The sequence below is a fragment of the Bombus flavifrons genome, chromosome 6 (assembly GCF_040668555.2).
Source record: "Bombus flavifrons isolate JBK064 chromosome 6, iyBomFlav1_principal, whole genome shotgun sequence".
Taxonomy (NCBI): Eukaryota; Metazoa; Arthropoda; class Insecta; order Hymenoptera; family Apidae; genus Bombus; species Bombus flavifrons.
This window is the reverse complement of record NC_138447.1, coordinates 10,743,727-10,765,012: the sequence shown is the minus strand read 5'-3', so window position 1 is coordinate 10,765,012 and position 21,286 is coordinate 10,743,727. Positions and strand designations below refer to the sequence as shown.

The 21,286-nt window shown below is 37.8% G+C and overlaps 3 protein-coding genes across 13 annotated transcripts in view; 1 reads left to right on the top strand and 2 right to left on the bottom strand.

Moving 5' to 3' along the window:
- Window positions 1-1,521: 1,521 nt before the first annotated feature.
- LOC138180992 (uncharacterized) lies at window positions 1,522-7,929 on the bottom strand. Its single transcript, XM_069115408.1, has 6 exons — window positions 7,267-7,929; window positions 4,500-7,197; window positions 4,256-4,363; window positions 3,887-4,102; window positions 3,263-3,583; window positions 1,522-3,062 (listed from the first exon to the last, which is right to left on the bottom strand). Exons 1-6 carry the CDS (start codon window positions 7,335-7,337, stop codon window positions 2,907-2,909), a joined length of 3,570 nt encoding a protein of 1,189 aa, XP_068971509.1. The 5' UTR covers window positions 7,338-7,929; the 3' UTR covers window positions 1,522-2,906.
- Window positions 7,930-8,247: 318 nt separating this feature from the next.
- On the top strand, window positions 8,248-9,656 carry LOC138181010 (uncharacterized). Its single transcript, XM_069115458.1, has 4 exons — window positions 8,248-8,546; window positions 8,618-8,783; window positions 8,860-9,063; window positions 9,132-9,656. Exons 1-4 carry the CDS (start codon window positions 8,363-8,365, stop codon window positions 9,337-9,339), a joined length of 762 nt encoding a protein of 253 aa, XP_068971559.1. The 5' UTR covers window positions 8,248-8,362; the 3' UTR covers window positions 9,340-9,656.
- Window positions 9,657-10,768: 1,112 nt separating this feature from the next.
- gish (casein kinase I gish) overlaps window positions 10,769-21,286 on the bottom strand; it is a 62,110-nt gene continuing 51,592 nt past the window's right edge. The window contains exons 7-12 of one of the 11 annotated variants that reach the window (XR_011173416.1): window positions 20,912-20,986; window positions 19,805-19,879; window positions 18,563-18,688; window positions 17,447-17,553; window positions 14,115-16,567; window positions 10,769-13,253 (exon numbers count right to left, since the gene is read on the bottom strand). Coding sequence is in view for 10 of the 11 variants with exons in the window: in XM_069115440.1 (XP_068971541.1) it covers window positions 16,971-17,157; window positions 17,447-17,553; window positions 18,563-18,688; window positions 19,805-19,879; window positions 20,912-20,986 (570 nt within the window). In the remaining variant the exon portion in view is untranslated. Of the gene's footprint in view, window positions 16,568-16,955; window positions 17,158-17,446; window positions 17,554-18,562; window positions 18,689-19,332; window positions 19,405-19,804; window positions 19,880-20,911; window positions 20,987-21,286 lie in introns of those variants that run through there. The other 10 variants (XM_069115434.1, XM_069115432.1, XM_069115433.1 and 7 more) reach the window with 10 other exon arrangements.

Sequence of the window (21,286 nt, the reverse complement as noted above, 5' to 3'; positions counted from 1 at the left end):
CAGCACCGTCTCGCGTCTTAGCGATTCAATCAGGAAGCGTGGAAGCTGGTTTTTGCCCTGGAAATTCGTTAAACCCGTCGGAGGGTGCTCTCTCGTTACAGGTATACAGAAACTTTTGCCTACAGTAATTTCCTGATTTTCGCTGCGCGCAAGGTGTACTAATCTATCGATGTAACTTAATATACGTGATAATCCACTTGAACGCCGGTTGTAACTATTTTTTCTCGATCGTAGGGAAACGGGTGGAATTGGTCGAACGAACGAGAAAGATATCGTGATAGAGCCGGGCACACCAGTAGCCGTGCGCCACCGTTATATACACTGTCACAAACTTACTCGACAATAGATCGAACTGACGCGAATGGTCAGCAGGAAGCGCTTCCCATTTCGTTTGTGAATAGCTACGCGCTCACACGTTTCGAGTTCTTGTGTTATACGTCGAATGAACGTAGCGAACCGGATCGCCCTAGAACCACGCTTCTCCGGGACCTATGTTGCGGAACAAAAAAAAAAAAAAAAAAAAGAGAGAGAGAAAAGAAAAAAAGACGGTCGTTCGATTTGATCATCCGCCATCGGTGCGGACGCCTTTCATAATCGTAAGTGTCGCGTACCAATATAGTCGTAGAGTACTGCTGTCCCAGACAGCCACGAATCGAATCGACGACGAACGAGATGAAAGTGGAAATTGATCGATTTATCCCAATTTGCGGTTAAAAGTTGCAATCGCGGGAAAATCGTGGCCGCGATGTCGCGCCGCCGTAGATTTGCATAACGTCTGCTCGTACGTGCGGCGCGCGAACTGAATCTCGATCTTTCCGGGAATAGTCAGGGTTGAAAGGTACCCGTTGAAAAGTAGCGATTCGAAGTGCCGCCACGGTCGAGAGGACGGAGTTTTTAAATGCTAACTTGATAGCATGAATAAAAGATTTTGGCGAGGCATCCAAGTGCGCGAATGCCAATGCGATCTGACAGTAACCTAACCGTATTACGAACGGTAATTGCCGATGTAGAACGTCGCTGATTGTCGTGTACGATTGTGTACGGGTAGCTAGAACCAATCATCCTGAATAACGTAGGTTTGCTTCTGTCGCCTCGCAATTACTTTCTGTCTTATTTTTTTCTTCCTTTCCTTTTTCTACTTTTTAGCTTTTTTCGGTTGCGGTCTGCTCGAAGAGCAACACAATGCACAGAGTTCGATCACCTTGCGGTGATCCTTTGCCGTGAGTCTGTATGACAGGATAGCCGAAGATTTAAATTGAAGTAATTAAAATCCAGGCATAAGAGGGGGAGTGAGAAAGTTGGGTATTGTCAGTAGGGAGCGTGCGCCTTGTTAAATTTCTCGGTCGAGCGCAAGTCTCTATTCCAAGTGGAGCGAAACGGATGGCCAATGGCCAATGATGGCGCGGTGTCCTTCTTCCGCTTCCGCGGTTTCCTCCTCGTTTCCCTTCGTCGACTTTTTCGGTATCCTTTCTGCTTCTTTTTTAAGGTCTCCTTCGCTCGCTTTCTTGTCGTCGTCTTTTCCTTCTCACTCCCTCTTCTTCTCCCGTGGATACTATCTCATGGGAAATCCCTTGAAAAGGAAGCATAAAGAATCACGCAACTAACGTATGAAAAGCAACGTGATACGGTAATTTCTAAAAAGAAATCTGGCCGGAGAGCAGTTCGAATTTTTAAGGCTCGATCGACGAGACGTTGGGAAACTAGAGACTTCGTTTCGTTGCGATTCGTCAAAGGAAAAAGCAACGACGAGGGGATAAATCGCGAAAGAGGCGACATATAGAACTTCGTAGCTTCTTTGCCGGTTTCGATTTTAAGTAGCTTCGGCGTTAAGCTGATGATTCTATGCCGTGTCCCTGCTGTCGTTGGCAGACGGCAACAGGACGCCCGGCATCTGCGATACATTTCCAATATTCCTCGACGCCTCGTTTGTATTATGTCGCTCGCGGAACTATTGACATCGACAACGAGGACGATTCGTTCGTGGTCAAAGGAATCGGTTGGATTGACATCGGATCGTGTTATTTGCTATTTATTATTGTCGCGCTGAAAGCATCGTTCGTTTTCATTTTGCCAGCGCAAAGTAGGCGAACAGAACACCCGTTAATCATCAGTTTCTCGAATGGAAATCGCTTTCGAATCCTATTTTTATCCCTCGACATATTTTTTAACTCTCCACCGTTCTTGTTTTTCAAAATTCTATTTGCTGTGGCAATATTTTATATTAAATACGCGAGAGTTTATTTGCAACCGTAGGAGATGATGAAAATAACCAGCCGCCCCCCACCCCCTGTACCTCGCCTCCAATATTATAACTCTTCGGATATTTCATTTTCCAGTACAATTGAAATCGCTGCTCACTGGTCGATATTCGTGCAAATAATGATATCGAACGGTACGCTGCGAAATTTCTCGCTGGACGCTACTGATCGCTCCGTAGCTTCGCAGGTTAACCCTTCGTTTCGTACGCAAAAAGGGGATAGATAGAGGTGGGGGATAGGCTTTTGACATCGTGTCATCGGCTGGTCGTATCGGTTACACACAGACATTTCGTTCATTTATAAGCGTAACGGAGGCGAGAAATTCTGAAATGCGGGCCAGTTTCGGATACTCATTTTGTATTCGCCCGACATTTACTGCCACAAAATCATATGCAATTAAAATATTCATGCGTCGGTTCGATTTAAACCACCGGCGCACACAGCGACAGATGGAAGGCTATGAAAATTTCACGGAAATTGAAATAATTCGTTTCGATGCATCGGTATAAAAGGGAAAATCCCCTACAGATACTTGTATGCATACATCGGTAAGTGCGGTATATTTGTGTGACACAGTGAAAACGAAGAGCAACAGCGATATAAAGAACGAGGCACACACGCGTGCACACACATACGCGCGCGCGCGCGTTACGTCGAGACATCGTCACCGTTGATCGCCACTCTCAGACTCTTAATTTGATTAATATCCAGTTCGAGATGCGCGAACTTCTCGTCATCTTCGATTAGTCTTAAAGAGCTAATATCCATTGATGCGATTTTCTTCAAAGCTTGCGGCTGTGGTACCTATAACGATAAGTAAGAGGATTCAGATACATCCGTTAGGAATGTATATCCTTGCGCAAACAATGGCTTTCATTATCCGCTGTCTTTAGCACAGCGTCGTGGGTTACGGTACAAAAGTTAATTGGAGAACGCACACCTGACGACGATTTCGTTGATCTATGGAAACTTTATCGTACGATTAATAACGCTGATGCTGTTACCTCCGGATGCTGTTGTAACCATTCCACGAAACCTCGTACGCTTCTCAAATCCAGTATATCTTTCCAAACGACTTCCATCGTTTCGATATCCTTGGGCACGTTCTCGCATTGCAGCCATTTCTTTCGCACCTGATTATTAGGAGGCACGAATCGAAGCTTCCAAGGCATAGCTGTGCCAAAAGCTTTTACTTTCGCCGATGTTTCTTCCGCTTTCACGTCTTTCATTACATGCTTCTTCGTCATCGTGAGCTTGCTCGCACCGGGTGTGTTTCTCGTTAAAGCTACCTCTGCAGGTACCACCGGCATTTCCTGGATCGACATCTGTTTGAAAGAAAAAAGAGAACAGATGAAAACAAGGAATAAAGTGTTCAGACGCAATTAAACGAGACAGCTGAGCAAACTTCTCGCGAGATTCAAATGGAAGAGGATGCTTGCTTCCGAAACGTGCTGTTCAAAGTAATTAGAGACTCGTTGCCGATATTTAACAGGAATTAAATATTCTCCGACTGTACGATCGTTCGTCGCTGTGAATAATCGTTTGCAGGAAGCGAGTAAATATTAGAAAGATTAAAAGCTGTCTCAAGAGCATACGTATAAAGGGCATGAACGATATTTCTCTTTAACCTGCATCGCTCTGCAAGCTTCGGCGCTGAAATCGATTTCAAACATATCCCTGAGAACCTCCTCGTCGATGACGTTATCCGTCCCGCCTAAAGTTTCGACCCATTGGCAAAAATCCTTGCATATCTTTCTCATCGAGTTTTCGGCTCTCATTTCCAGCGTAGCGTCCGGATCGTAGCCTTCGAGATCGCGTTCCGTCAAAGGACGCCACGTAACCACCTGACGCGTAAAGAGATTATTTGTCTTTTTTTCTTCCCTTTCGACCGACATTTTCTATTTCATTTTCTTTCTCTTTTCTTTTTTTCCTTTTTTTTTTCTTTTTCTCCGTGGCCGTTAGGAGATTACTCTATCGCTATCAGTCCGATATCGCACCTTACGTCTTGGTTTCATCAGAAATAGAGCGTAAGGATTGTATCTACGACGACCCACTTTCTCCTTGTCAGCGAGCGATTCGGTGTCTCTCGGTGTCGGTGGATGCACCTTGATAATTATAAAAAAAGGCTATCTTTAAAAAGACGAACCAAAGTGGAGCAACTTGTTAAACTAAAAATAGTGAGCGCACGATACGAGAACGTTTGCTTTCTACTTTAAAAGAACAGACGAATATCAAACGTACTTCTAAACTGTCATGCGTGGACAACGTGTCTTCGGTAATTTGCGTTTCACGGATGTCGAACGGATCTTCGAACACAGCTTCCCTCTTCTTTGGAAGCTGTTCCGGCATTCCCAGCAAAGGTGCGACGAGATTGTAAGTGTTTCGAGGTAGGACACGTCTGAGGAGACGGGAATTACACACGGGTGGCTGATTGACGGAGAAAGATAAGTTAGAGGGGAATTTATCAGGATACAAATAACGTTTAGAATCGACTAATAACCTTGTCAAATTCGTAATCATCTTATTACGTTCTTTCACCTTCGAATCAGCGTTTTCGTTATCGTTCTTTAATCGTTCCGAAAATTCTTTGCACAATATTTCCAGCATATCTATCGACGAAACGTTCTCATCGAGATTCTTTAAAATTTCTATGATCTCGTGCGGTTGCGTAAGCGGCAATTTCGTCCGGGCTCTCGCGAAATCCGTAGCGGATAATGTTTTCAAAAGGCTGTCGTCACGAGTAGCGTCCAATTCTCGTAATGCGGCCTTCGACGCGTCCCGATGTATTTCCGAGCTATTGGACGCGGTATCCATTGATACAGAAAAACCAGCGAAACTGGTTTCCTTTCTGAGAACGTGTCGTTGCTTTGCCGTACTTGCATCGCCATTTCCAAGCATCAGTTTGTCCAGCACGGATTTTGCTTTCGTTAAAGGAGGCGGAGGTGGCTTCTCGTCCTCGCCTGTTTCGCCCTTCTCAAGGACTTCTCCAGGCATGGCTCTTGATCTTCCCGAAATGTCGCCGTAAATATCGATAGAAACGCTTTTCTTCAATGGCATCGACTCGAGCAAGGCAATTCGATCTTGCAAAGTCGTCGGTTTTCTGCTTCTTAAAGCTCGCAGGGGCTCTAAGCTCGGCCTGAAATTCGTGGGAGCATGACAGGGTACTAAGTATTTCGGCTTAGGTAGATCGTCGCTGACCGAAAGTACAATCGAATCGTCTTCATCGGAGCTTATGCTGCGAGACGAAGAGAGAACCTTCGTTCGTTCCAGAGACGTAACACGCGTAAGATCTATCGTAGCTTCGTTTAAATTCGTCAAAGTCGTGTCATCGTCTTGTCGATCCTCTTTGGCTTTCTTCACGATCACATTAGACGAAGGCTCTGACTCCGAGATACTTTTTCCCTCCGCTTCGTCCGTTAGTCCTTTCCCTACTCGGTCTTCTTCGAGAGAGTAAGTGGCATCCGCAACCTCGACCACGTTTTCAAAGTCATAAGATTCTACGAATGCAACGTCGCATTCAAATCTAAGGTCCGCCGTATCAACTTCGTCGGTCAAAACTCTTTCCATTTGGTCCTCAAAGTTTGGTATGTTCAGAGAACTCGAGTCGCTATCTTCTAACGAATCCGTGGGTGATACCACTTTGGTGTCTTCTGCGATGATTCTTCGCAAAGCGGTTCTAGGTAGAGATACTTTTCGTTGCAGCGGAGTTTCGAACAATTTATACATACACGGTAAACATTTATCGCGATTCCTCCTTGGGAAACTGGATAATTTTGGAATTGACGAAAGAATACGACTCGATGGGTTTTCCCGGTCCTCCGGGTGGACGAATTCTGGACTTGGCCCCGATGTGTAACGCGATCCCGTAGAAACGGTTCTTGAAATTGTCTCGTCGGATTTCAAAGATGGACATTGGACGTCGGTGCGCGTGAATTCTGAATCCTCGAGCGACTTCTCTTCAGAAATCGTCTGCAAATCGTGAACATTTGAAGATTCTTCGCTTTGCTTATCTTTCTCAATGCGTTTAATCCTTGGGAGCTCTCGTTTTCCATCGTCACTCGCGAAAGAACCGTCTCCTAATTTCAAAACTTGTTCTTCTTGCAGATTGTCGAAAGGTTTGAATTTGAAATCCAGATCTTTGTTCTTCGTTAAACGCTTCAACGCCTTGTAGGTAAAGCGAGCGGAATACTTTAAGTAATCTTCACCCGTTAATGTGTCTTCATTTTCTTCTTTGATTTGATTCGTCGTAGATCGAAAATCTGGCACAAGTTTCTTATCTTCTGCTTTGGCAATTTTGTGGCGTGTTCGATCCCTCGTCTCGCGGTCTTCTTCGTCCAGTAATCTTAAATGATTCTGTAATTTTTTCAGTTTCAATCTGAGGTCAGACGTCGTAGGGTATGCACCGAGAATTGGCAGAGTCGGGAAATTTTCTCCTTGTACCTTCCGTTCATTTTGGACATTGAAAGAAGTCCGAATATGATCCATTTTACCTGGGCGAATTTTCCGGAAATTAGGTTGAGGATCGTGGCTATCTAATTTTGGAATTCGTATAACTTTAGACGATGTGGTAAGGCAAGCCGTTGTATCCAAACTTTTTGGAGCAGCTCGAAACGATCTCTTTAGTATCGATTTTGGATACGATTTCGTGGCGTCGCAATTCCAATACCTACTCGACTCAAAGTTTGACCTTATGGGAAGCAATTTGTGCAAAGAATTATCGGATGCATCGCAATCGTCTGAATAAGAGTTAGAAAAAAAATTCCGATTAGATATTTTATCTTGAATATCCGAATTAAGATCAATAAGTTGTGAATCATTTTTGGAAAAGGTACGATAGGATAATTGAAGGGAAGGGTTTCTTACTGTGATCAGTCTCTTCTCTTCGTCGTCGCAGAATTTCTCCCAGTATTCCTTCGATTTTGCAATCGGATATTCCCATCTGCCAATAAATGAAATTTTTGTCAAATCTATTCACACGAATGTAGAAGTAGTTCCGCAAGTTACGTACCTTTTTCCAGCGATCTTCTTACTTCTGCAATCATTCTGCTTCTTAGGTTCCCGTCTGCACGAGCCACTCATGTTGTGAAATTCTCGAATATATTTAAACGTGTACACGTTCACTATCTATTTACAAGGAATATTTTTAAACCTAACCATTAACCTTACGTCTACGAAGTTTCTTCAAATATTTGATTTCAACTATCGATCAAACAAATTTTGACCAAATTCAGGACATACATACACATGTCGAGAATGTGACGATGTTCTACAGGGGTTACACTGTATACTAATTGTATAGAGAATACCGTATGAAGATATGTCATCGAGTTTCTAACCGATCGACAGTCGTAGAGTATTGTTAGACGTAGTAACAGCAGTTTTCTTCTTTTAATTCGTTACCTCTTAACGTGGCGTTTTCTGGTTGTCACAGGGTCAGCACCGTCACAAATTCCATGTGGATCATATATATATTTATACTTATTATACTACGTGCATATGGTTTGAGATTCTATCTATTTCAGTCACTGATTGTATCATACAGTAACCTGATAAAAGACTTAATTCAAATCGGTACTATACTCAATCGATAATATCGCATGTGACATGAAAATGATAAGGGTGTCAGGCGACACTCGACACGTGAGACACGAAAAAGTATTGCAGGTTACATCTATTCTGTGTCGCGTTTGTCATTCTATCAGTGATTCTAGTACTCTACTGGATCGATAACATCGCATGTGACACGAAAATGGTAAGTTCAGATAAACCCCAAAACATCGTACTCCAAAAAGCATTGCATGTCACGTTTATTCTGTACCTCGTCTATTTTATTACAAAAAAAATAACTATGTAGATCAAATTTTTCATAATTCTATCCTTTTATGTATTAGGCCATAGTAATGTAGAAATAACTTTTTTTTTTAAATAAATGTAACTCTTCTTGGAAACCCTGTCTTATTATAAACTAAAACTTACCAGTTAAAGAAATCTAGGAACTTTTTGATATTTGATAGTTGTAGCAGAATGGTTGTAACCATAAAGAAATGCTCATTACAAACTAATATGTAATAATAATTACCTTGTTTTTTTATTTATATTACAAAATGTCAGAATTCGGTGATTTAATAAATGCTGTTGCATGCTTGAATAAAAGTGTTTCCAATTTTCCAATTGGAGCGATATCGATAGAAGATTTTAAACCAATTGAAGAAAAAATTGCAGCCACACGAGAATTATTGAAGTGTCTAAATGCCAAGTTATTGACACTTAAAGCACAACATGATTTTTGTATGCCATAAAATTATTACATACCAACCAGACCTTGATGATGTAAACATTATGTTCTACCATAATTTTAGATACAGCAACTGAAGAACCAGTGGAAGATCTAAGAGACACAGTAACAAATTTGCATGAAGCAACAGCAAGTTCTCTTATAACTAATACAGCGATTAAACTATGTCTTCATTCCCATAGCATTCAAGCTATTTTGGAAGGCAAAGAAGGTAACAGTGATATGCAAAGGTATAAGGAATCAAACAATCTAAACTTGAAAATTTAGAATGGAAGAAAATATTTAACTGTTCTAATATGTTTCTAGAAAAATTTATGCATATATGCGTAAGCTTTTTAGTTTGAACGACAATATTTTAATAATACAAAAGGAAATAGACAATGCAATAAAAGAGCAGTTAGAATTAAAAATTCAATGTCGCAATGCATTGTTTGAGCACAAAAAATTTTTGAAGGAACAGGAGGAAATATGCAATAAAAAACTAAAAGAAATGAACCCTCAGTTAGCAATGTAAGTACATATGCGCTTGATAATACATTAGTGAGATTTTTAACTCAAATTTTACTAAATGTTTTCAGAAATAAGGAAAAAACAAATAGAACTATAAGAAATATTAATATAATGAAAAAATTAATTGTAAATTTTATTGCTGCTTCTAATCATATGTTATATAAAGATCCATTTTTTGTACAAATGCTAGAAAAACATAGAGAGCTAGTTAATATTGAAACAGTGCTAAAAATGTCTCAAAGTAATTTTGAGAACGAAGAAGATAAAAGCAGCTAAATATTTAAAAGAATAATATTTATGTAACATTTTATATCATTTATTACTTTTGTACTTTAGCTTGTACTATATTTTTTATGCAACAATATTTCAATTAAGAACAAGATTTCAAATAAAACATACTACAGTACTTTTTAAATAAAACACTTTTGCTATTATTAGGTACAAACTTTTTTGTTAATGTAATGTAAATACTAAGATCATTGTAAAGGATGAAGAAACTTTAAAGCACATCATGTATTATTTTCTTTTGTTTTATAGAAGAAATGTATATGAAATGAAAATTCTTAAAACAAAATAAAAAAACTTAAAAATTAGATCTTTTGTATTCTCTCTATTTACCGCATACTAATATAACTTGAAGCTTTGGAAACAAGTTCTTTTTCTACAATATGCGTTGAAAAAGAGAATAAAAGAAGCTCCAAACGTATAGTCAAGTAGTCAATTTGCATAGTCAAAATAAAAACATACAAGAAATCCAGTAAGAACTTCTTTTGTTTGACTAAGTGCGCAGGCACAACGCTTATTTACAGGAAAAAACTTTCGCGCAATTTCAATGTCTTTTTCAAATTCTATTAAAGCGATTTTTATCAGACGGTTTTATGTGTATATATATATATATATATATATATATACATATATACATATATATATACATAAATATATATGGTATATATATATATTAGTCGATAAATAACAATTCGTAAGCCAGTGATTACGAATTAAAAGATAGGATTTCAATCACAGCTTACAAGTACGATAGAAATGTATTATGTAGGGGAGAGAGGTGCACATTTGTTGACAAAACTAATGAGGACATGATCCATTTTGTAAATTACATTATATCATCTATATTACGTGAATTTAACGCGTGAAATTTTTATGGTCCGGTGTGTCTTTCAGTCTCGTGTTTTTTCACCATTAGGATGCAAACCGCTCTCCACCCCTCGTATTCCAACGCTTGCTGGCGTAAACACAGAATCCATCGGAATAGTACTCAAACAATTTAATTTCTATGTACATTTATCTTCTTTTTTTTATCTTTAATAGATTATTAGTTTCGTAAGTGGAAAGAAAACGAATCCACTAATAGAATAACAAAAGCACGTTAAAAGTGAACAATGTCGTTCCATTAATATAATAGAATATTCTCGCTCAAAAACTTCAGACGTCATTGTCTTTGTGTTTGTAGACATGTACGAAATGGACAAAATATCTTCGAAAAGCATCTTCGATACTTTTAAATTGTCTCTATAAATTAGCAAATGGAATAATTCATTAGCGATTTCCATACTCTTCTTCGTTCGATTTCGTCACAAAGAACACATTCACTTCTCACTGGCATCATTTATGATTACGCGGTAATAAAATTAGTCGATCACTGCCGTTGCGAGACAGTGGTAATTACTGTAGTAACAATACAGCTTAGTAATCGCCATTATTGATATTGTTTATGCATATATGTATATGTATATATAATCTGAAGCTGATACATGTCCGGATATCCGACATTTCACATATTTTAACTTTTCGTGTTTCCGTGTGCGTACTTCTATATCCATTCCAATAATTCTTATTTACAAAAATTAATCGTCGCCCGATTTTTATTTTTTCTTTCTATAGCATAACGTCTCCTCACTATATCGATAAACTTCTCAAAATGTCTATAACGTCATCAATCACACTCATTACATGGGCATACTATCATAATGCACATGAGCTGCCAATTCCATATAAATGGCAAATAATCATCGAACACAAGCTGCAGAATGCTTTAACAACGAATACATGCTACACAAACTTTTATAATAATAATTAAAACGCACACTAACCGTACATTATCTAGATCATGTTCGCAGAGCGAAATGTATCACGTGAAAAATTCACTACAAAAAAAACGCGACACATTGATTAACATATTAGCTATAATTGAATGCGTTTTTTTTCTTTTTAAATAAATGTTACTAACATTCCAAGGCAAATATTTTAAAGGCAGATCAAAATTTAATAATAGCTTTACAAACTTTAGCCCTTGTCTTACAATGAAAACGAATTGGAAATACATGTAATGGAACAATTAAAGAAGATACCAGTTCCATGCACAGAATGCACACAAAAAATAGTCAGGATTAAAGAAATAATTAAGGAACAAGTCTTATATAATCGATACAAGAAAAGAAAATATCAAGTAAATTTTTCAACACATGATTAAAAATAATAAATTTCGCTTTGTATTAATTACAAAACAAACGATTGAAAAAAGAAACGCAACGGAAATCACGTATCCTCTACGGATTGATTTGCGATCAGCTCGAGTCTTGCTGGAACATGACCGCCTGTCGTTCTCATAATTGAAAAACGAACGATAAGTCGCGAGTTGTAGCAACTCATTAAAAGCGAGGAAATGAAAGACACATACATACATTGATCTCGGTCCGATCTATTCGCACCATTTTACAAATATACAAATAATTGTTTTCAAACTCAATCATTGTTCTATCATTAGTAATGGACGATCGAATTCGTCATTGGGACGAGCATAACAACCTTTTCTATACGAAGTACAAGAATGAATAAGAAAACAAAAATATCGTTAAGAAAAGGGGACATATATCCCGGATAAGATAAGGAAACATTTTCTTAATCGCTCACAACCATACTTAACCAGCAGTCAGTCGTGTTGTATTTAAAAACTGGTGACACATGAAAAATCGACTAAAAAAAAGACTACAAGCTAAATTGCAACATAGTTGCAGCATAATCACGCCAACGATATGTGGCTGGATAGCGATATAAATACGGAGACTCTCTCGTTTCCACAAGATTCACTCGCGCATTTTTCTTTCTTTCTTTCTTTCACACGTTCTCACTTTCATTCTCTTGCGCGTGCTCCCTTCCTCTCTCCTCTCACGGAGATAACTCCGTTCCTTAATTTTGGAATTCATTACTAATATATACCCTAATCGCGAAATTTGGTGTGTGTGCATATGTTTGTATGTGTATGTTTGTGTCGTATATGTTCCATCGAGAGATCATGCTTACAAACGATACTAGTAACGAAAAAGTAAGAAAACGTAAGAGGCATTAGCTTCTTAAGCATTCGAGTAACACGAAGATTCGTTCTCTTTCCACATGAAAGCATACACACTGGAGGACAACGGGATCTCCTTCCTCTTCTCTTTGTCTTTCCATCACTCTGGTACTCTGAATTTGTTCTCTTTCACTCCGCCAATCGATACCTCTTTTCTATGTTTTCTCTAAGGTCTTACATTACCGCGCTCATTCTCTCTTTCCGTCGTATCATTTGCATTCGCACTCTTTCGCTGTATACAAATCTAACATCCGATTGTTCGACATTTACTTGCGCTGGCAAGCTTATAAAAGGAACAATATTCTCGGTACATACCCAGTGGGAAGATACAGATAATAACGAGAAAGGAAATCCACAAAGTTAATAGGTTTAGTTCTCATCTCCATTTAAGCGTATTACTTCAAGACATCCGACGGCCAATAACAGCGTAATACATACAGGTGTGAAGAAGCTAGCGACATAACGTTTCTTTGTTAGTTTCTCTTTTTTTTTTTGTTTTTTCGTTTTTACATAAATCGTGATACATTCTCTCCTTTCCTTTAGTTTGCAATCTCTCTCTCTCTAGTGCACCGCGCTCTCGCTTTCGTTCTAAGTACATCGAACGTTTCGTCGTCGGATGTGCTTGGCCAATAATTAATGGATACAACGTGTACGGGCACTCACGGTACGCTAACACGGTACATCGGTATGGCTCGGCAGTGGTACGCAATCGTTGGCCAGACTAGTAGAAGTTCGGACCTTCAGACACGGTAAAGTTAGTACTCGCCGTCTTCACGCGCAGACAAGTGACAGTCTGTCGATTACATCGCCTCTTAAAATATTCCTGTAAGAAGAAAAACATCTATGCTAGTCAGCCGATTAAACAACTGTCGATGTTGTTTAACAATTCTCTCTAGTTGATCAATCGATTGCGTTTTGTTACAAATTCATTTGGCGAAGTACTGCCCGAATAGACAAGATTTTACTGTGGAAGAAAATTATGGAAAAGACACGTCACAAAGACATCTAATCTGTCCTTTCTTTACTTTCTTTATCAGTCAACAATTATCTAACGGGATGTAATGACATTATAGCAATAGTTTCATTTTTCACTATCATTATTGCCTTTATCAATTAAATGGTGTATTTGCTTCTGCCTTTACTACTATACTTATAACGATACATGTGTTTACTTTCAAATAGCAATCTTTTGTACATCTATGAAGTAATACTAAGTTATTGGGAATATTTATAGATAATAATATTTTTAGAAAATCTATCGCTTCTTATATAACTTCTTTATATAACTCCACTTTGCCATACAAACAATTAGTAAAAAATAAAAGGGCATATTTTTCCGCGACCACGGTACATACTTTTCGAGAATTTTCTAACTTCTCAAAAAGGATTTTGTTATCTTAATATCTACGTCCCGTATGTCGTAACATGTATCGTCAGGGAATCCTCCAGGAAAATTTAATATCAAGATATATAGAAAACTTGAGACCAAGAAGTAATTCAATTTTTTATTATTAATCAGCCTGCAAATAAACGAACAATACAAGTTTCTCAATTCATAATATGTCTGCTCGAGTAAAACGAATAAATTCGTTAGAAACGTATAACTTCCTTCAACGACGTATTTAACGATGTTGAAAATTTGTAACAAAACATCCGGTACTATCAACACATCAAATGTTCTTACTTGCTCGTTTAATCGGCAAGGCTGACAAGATCCTTTTCCCCTTCGCCATCGCGCGCATATTTTCACGTTAAGTAATCTCTTCACTGCTTGGGTGCATTTTCAGAACATCTACGGGAATTTGCATATATCACATCGTAACGCTCTTCTTCTCGTAACTTCGTGGCACGAACATATTAAATAAGCTCTCGAGAAAGTCTTCCACAAAGTAAGTGCACAGTACTGTATAACTATGTCACGTACAGTTTTATATTCCTTTTTTCTCTCTCTCTCTCTCTTCCTCTCTCTCTCTCTTCCTCTCTCTCTCCCCCCTCCCCCTCCCCTCCCTCCCTCTCTCTCTTTATTTTCTTTTGGTTTTAAATCCAGTTGTGTTCGCGTTGATCTAGCAGACAACGATTCGTTCCAAGGAAATTCTGTTTTATTTTCTTTTGTAGAGTTAAACAGAGACGGTAAAAGTTTGTATTTTTATTGCTTTAAAATCAAACCTATATTGATGTATATTCAATTACAAGCATACTTTGGTTCTCTTCTTTTTGTTACATTTCTAATAATTATCTTTGTTTAAACACATGTGTTTCAAGAATAAAAAAATTACTCCGAAATGAACGAGTCCTTTTATAGACGCTAAGATACGATTCAAGAAAGTTTCCCGAATCTTCGTGTTTTGGGTAGAACACGGATCAACTGTGTCGAATACATGTGTATAATTTGTTGATCTACGTCCTATTCAATTTTCACGGTAGATATTAGAATCTACAGAGGAAAATTTGTAATTTCTCTTTTCTTTGTGTTTCGATATGTTATGTAAAATGTAATTTGAATGATTTCTGCGACGTATAGCTTTTACGTGATAAATTCACGGAAGGCATGAAACCGAAATCGAACTGCTTAGAATTACGATCACTTTTATATCGCTCCATTTCCAGGATATATATTGATAATTTGAACAGTCATTTTGTTATACGAAGTTCGGTAAATGATATGCGACTAACTAAAACAATCGATATAAAGCATATGCAGCTCCGTAGCAAAATAGTTCTCGATATATTTTATGTACAGTCAGTGTAATGTTTTCACGTATAATCGTGTACTTATATAGAATAACGACAGGCAGTGTAGGCGTAAAATAAAATTAGTTAAAAATTGTTAACTAAAATACGGTGAGTGCAATTTAGCACGTATCCGTTGCTACCTACAGATAGCGTTAATACTGTTATACTTCGTGTACCGTACAAGATGAACTTAAAAGGATATAATCTTCCATTAAACAAGAAACTATTTGTCAAACTTTCAGCGACAGCGAAAAGACAAAACATTTGGAAGATTCGAATGTGAAACGATGAAATCGAAAGATACGCGCGAAAATGATACGTGAATTTCAATCCTACTCGATCGTCTGCTTCTCGTGATCGTTGAAAGGAAAATAAGAAGAAGTTAACTGAAACGATCACGAACTTGAAAAACGTTGTCCTACTGAACGTGCTTGTAACTGATCGGAGTTAAGCATACGCGAACGCGTTTACCTTTTCAGTTTCATGCCTTTCCAGTCGATCAGACTTCACAAGTAATTTGTTATAAAGTTCGATACAAGCAGGAGTACGCTACGCTCGTTATCCGGGACTTTGAGTAAAATGAGATCTCAGCTTCAATTTTTTTTTACGATTTAATACACGTATCGTAACACATTTTTGCAATGACGGCGTGTTGAAAAGTGCGCCACCGCGGTACAAGATGAAGGAGTCGTAGGCACAAAACGCGTTCTTTCACCATCGGCACGTCAATTCCTTACTGTTATACGCGTATAGTAACGTAGGTGGAGCGATTTACCAGTACTAAACGGTTGGGATCGACGGTTAAAATTATCCTCAGTCAGCAGTGACAAGTTTACAGTGTATTCGGTAACATCGACATTAATAAACGATGTTTGATTCGTTTTAAACGATGATCGTAGATGAAGTGACAATAATAATCAGCTAAACGATAATAATAATAAAATAATATAATAATAATATAATATTAATAATAATCGTAATAATAATAATTGTAAGAACGAAAAGAAGAAGAGCAAAGTTAATCGTGGTAATAATAACGATAATAATAGCAATAATAATAGCAGTAATAATGATGGCTGTGTGGTGGTTTTAATTTGATAACGACGGCGGCATGACATCGTGACGATGGTGTGCAGCACCGAATCTTGAGAAGCGGGTCGACTTCCGGCATGTAGCTAGGTAACGGCCTCCCTCATTCCGGATCAACTGCAGCTTTTTCTTGTCCACGGGTTTCTTCGCGCACTGCCGCAACACGTTTCCCAAAAAAAACTCCATCTGCACTTCTGTTACACGCGCACTGTATTGTCCCCCCCAAGACTGACGATAACAGACAGTCACTTTTGTCTTCCACTTTTCTTCTTCTTCCGCTTGAAGAAACAACAGCATCTGCAAATAAACCAAACACTAATAGGACTTAGAGTCGTCTTCTTTTGATCGCCTTACTCTATGACACCAACATGCAGCACGACAAGGCATTCTAAAGCGGCGACAAACCGAGTTCTTTTCTCAAATCAATTTGCTAGAGACTAAAGTATTAATTCCAAACGAACAATCGACACACAGGCCACTCGTCAAATAAGAAAACATAGAGGAACAAAAAGGCAAACAATGGATCTAGGGTTACGGTTACGGCTGGTCATAGAGTTTGATTGGAATCGAAATCGTCATGTGTAAAGTCGATATTCTCTTCTTGACTTTTAAGTACATCCGTTACATCGTATATTATGAAACAAAGCAAAAATCATCGAAATAGAAAAGAAATGAATATTGCAAATAACGTATAACAGAATTAGGTAGATAAGGAAAGTCATCGAATATTATATTTTGCCTTTATGTTGCACAAAAGAAAATTCTTTAACGGCCACTTATATCGTGATATCGAAGCAAGTTCAGGAATCGGTCTAGGATCGGCAGTGGACGTAGGAGGGTATAAACTTCGACGTATCATCTTTCCGCATCCACGACAATGCATTTTTGTCGTCGAACATTTCTTTCTGAAATAGGACAGAGAGGACATTTAACACGTATCATGCAAAAGATACTAGTAATACCAAGATTAACTTTTCTATTAATTATATATCGTATTAGTGTACTCTGTTCAACGTTGGCTTATATTTTCTTTCTAATACAGTCTTATACTTCTAATACGTCACATATTCATGCACTAGTTATAGAAGCGTTATTGCCTCAATCGTAATTTATCTTTCGCTTATCAAGGAGAGTTAGCAATCTACTAGTCATACAAAACAAAAAGAAGATATATAAAGCAATAACAATACTAACTTGGTTTCGTCGACCATGTCCACTTCTTGAGGTGCTGTGATTGGCGTATTAGAATGTCCTGCAGTAGGATCATCATTGGCTAGTTCTCCATTCGTCGAGGACACCACCTAAATACATAACAACGTTATCATCCGAAAGAAAGGTTCTACATACATAGACTACTAAAGGATAATCAATTAGTTAAAACAAAAATCTATATCCTCGATATCGATATCTCAAATATGAAATCTTACGATTCCTACCATAAGATCGGAATATAAAATGCACAGAAAAATACTCTACCAAGCTAATACGAAATACGTGACAAAGATATCTTTATAAACATATACACGTGTATAGGTCCAAGCCCATAATTTACATCAATCAACAAATATTTGTAAGGCGTCGTTAATTAAACTCTAAAAATATGATATAGATGATCAACTTGGTTAACAAATTACTTATTTTTACTCGCGTCAATTATGTTCTCTCGAGCTTCGGGAAAACATAGGAATAAAGAACAAGAGAAAGAGAAGACACGATTATGGAAATGAAGTGAAGACTGGATTAGTGAAGTAGTAACTGAATTAGAAGTGAATCGATCAACGAAACAAACGTTCGCATGCGGCAACAAACCAATTTGCATAAACTTCTAACTGACCATAATCCGGCGTTGCTTTGTCTAGAAATAGAGCGAACGGTTTACTTCGTGGACGCGTCTGCACGTCACCTTCTCGGGCTAAGAAAATGGGGGAACAAAGGCGACAGATGGATAACACGGGCAGGAGGTGCGCTGTCTCTTCCTATTCAAACGTAAACTTACGCTTAAGAGTTCATCGCACGAGATGAATGACATTACAGACACAAGGCGTGATGTTACTTTCTTTTTTTACTGCTACAAAATCAACACACTTTTGTTTCGCTAAAAATATTGTGCAAAAAGACAAAGTTATGTTCGAATAACTGTAATAACATTACTAAAATTATTTATTAATGAAATGGAAATTATAGATCAAACGGATGAAAAACACATAACAGAAGGGGAGAAAAAGAAAGGAAAAGAAAGTGGCTTTTGGATAGGTAAGTGAAATAGATGGGCATAATGGATTGTACAAAGGATTGGCAGGGTTCACTCACCTGTACAGAACCGTGCCTATCAGCGGGTGTCAATGTACCACCAGCTCCTGATTGCTTCGCAGTATCTGTCCTCGAGGTTCCCACCCATTTACCGCCCCCGCCTCCCACCCCTGGCTCTGTCACATCCTAAAGGAATAAGCACTAAAGACCACTTTTCAACGCAATAAAAAAAAAAAAAAATTAATAAACTTTATGCCACTCGAAGCTGCACCCAAATGTGAAGATCATCAATGACATGAGTTTTATCGTTGTCTGTCGCCCGTTTAGCATGGTATAATTTTCACGATTGTTTGATATTTATATCTAAGATGCTAATAGAATACTATGTGAAATTTATTGATAGAATTTTGTGAATGAGATTAAGTGATCTTTTTACTCGATACTCGCCAACTAAATACGTGACTAACTACGTTTAAATTTATCGTCGACGATAGAAATAATACTAGAAGGATTGCCAACAGGGATTTCAGATACGGCTTCTTCACACATGTATTTAAATGTGAAATATAAAAGTTTGCATGTTTAACGAAAAAATTAATGAAATTCAAATTGCTCTTAGTACCGTTACTTTAAATCAAGCTGTGTCATTGGAAATCGTCATGACTGCTTCAAAGCAGAAGAAAGAAAGAAAAAAACGCTGGTTTATCTGATATGATAACCGGCCATTGCATACATTCACGTAACTACAATTTTATCCCGAATCATCTACGATAAGATAGAACATGCATGAAGAAGTAAGACCAGCGCATTACAAGATTTTGGTGGCTTACGTAGTTGCCTTGCATTTCGATGTGAACCTCATCCAACGTGAGGACTACATCTTCCTCAAAATCATCGCATTCCTACACATCGATGATTTCCATGTTTCGCAAAGAAACAAAATCGTATATGTAATACTTTTTTTTTTAGAAAGTCCAACTATCTGTCTGCTTCGGACGTTTTCGGCAAAAGCCCTGAATCAAATTTCTACTTTTGTATCTTAACATCATTATTATCTCAAGAACGGTTCCCTTTTCGACAATTCAATTGCAAACAGCTTTCGTGAAATTTGTTTAAAAATATATGTATATATATATATATATATATTTGTATTTTTTTATTTACTTATATATATATATACCGACGAGGTGTATACTCATGCTGTTATTTAAGATAGGTAAGCTTCACACAACCATGCTTGTTTCTTGTTTCAAAAGAAAAAAAAAAGAAAAATAGAATATCGACATGAAAGCGTATACGTACCTTGTACGGGTGCCGATCACGATTCGGAGATACAATAATCTCTTGTCCAGTCTGCAGGGATCCAACAGGTGTGGACTGAAAACGAAACATAAATATTACATTCAGTGGAATGTATTGTTTATCAGATGATGTTTACAGATAGATCAATTTCGTATAACATACTTGAAGACAGAAATGAAATAATAATTGACGGTAACATTGGACATTATTATTTCGTACACTGCTCTTCGAACTGGAGAAGATAAAACGGACATCCATATTCAAATAAAAATACGACATTACTATGACTAATATTATCTGGAAACGTGAAGCATTCTAAATAAACTGGTAGAAACATGCTATACCATTCATTCACTGTAAGGATGAAAGGAGTATTACCATAGAGAAGATAGTTCCCATACAGATTAGAAATCTAATCTACGTTACAGTAGTGGCATTCAATGTTCTACAAAGGAATAAATAGTTTTTTAACCTATTTACCGGTTCGTCTATTAATACGAAACTATATTTTACAATTATATACTCTATAATTATAAAATTGTAAAATTAAAAATCGATGGTAAAGACAAATCAATTTCAATCGGATTATTTTCCCCTGTAGATGTAAATATAATTTCCTCGGTTAACAAATTAAAGAAAAATGGCAAGGTAAACGACGCACTTACCATACTATTTAAATATAAATACTATATGTATATAAATATTGCGAAAGAATCTTAGTACAAGCATAAAATAAATAATTGAACATAGGGGAAGGGAAGGAAATATGCATGCTTAAGTGGTGAATGCAACTTTTGCGGACGTAAATGCGAATCTCGGTCAGAACGAGATATCGTGTCTCTAAGGAGGAATAACATTTTCATGCTCAACGAAATAAAAGTCGATAAGCTCCCAGTATCGTTCCATGCGCTTTACGAGCGATTCTCTTCGAGCAGGAATACACGCTTCTTTGACAAACTATCTTGGTACAGCGTCGTCCTTTTTGCATACATTAATAGAAAGTCGGTGTACTTTTTTCAAATAATTTCGATATTCAAGCTGTCGAACACGCATACGTCTGCGTACAGGTAATAAAAACGTGAACTTCGCGTACAGTTTATCACCCACCTTATCAGATTTAGTCTTTCCAACGTGAGAGGGAGGAGCCGCCCTCAGAGCTCTAAGTTGATCGAAGTTGTGTGGCTAGAGGTTTATTGGGGGCAGCATGCAAACGTTAAAAATCAGTGAAACATGTTTTTCACCAAAAATAAAGACGTAGGGCCGATGTAAAGAAGGAATTCCTCAGGACGACCTACTTACCCAAAAGAGACGATATCTCGAAGTTTCTACGCGATTATCGCTAAAACTACTATGTACAATATAATGAATACGTTCGACGAGCCGCACGAATGAAATAGATATAATCAAGAGGTATCATTGATAAAAATCTTTTAATTTACGTAATCAAATAAATAAATATGAACATTATTGTACATTGCGTTA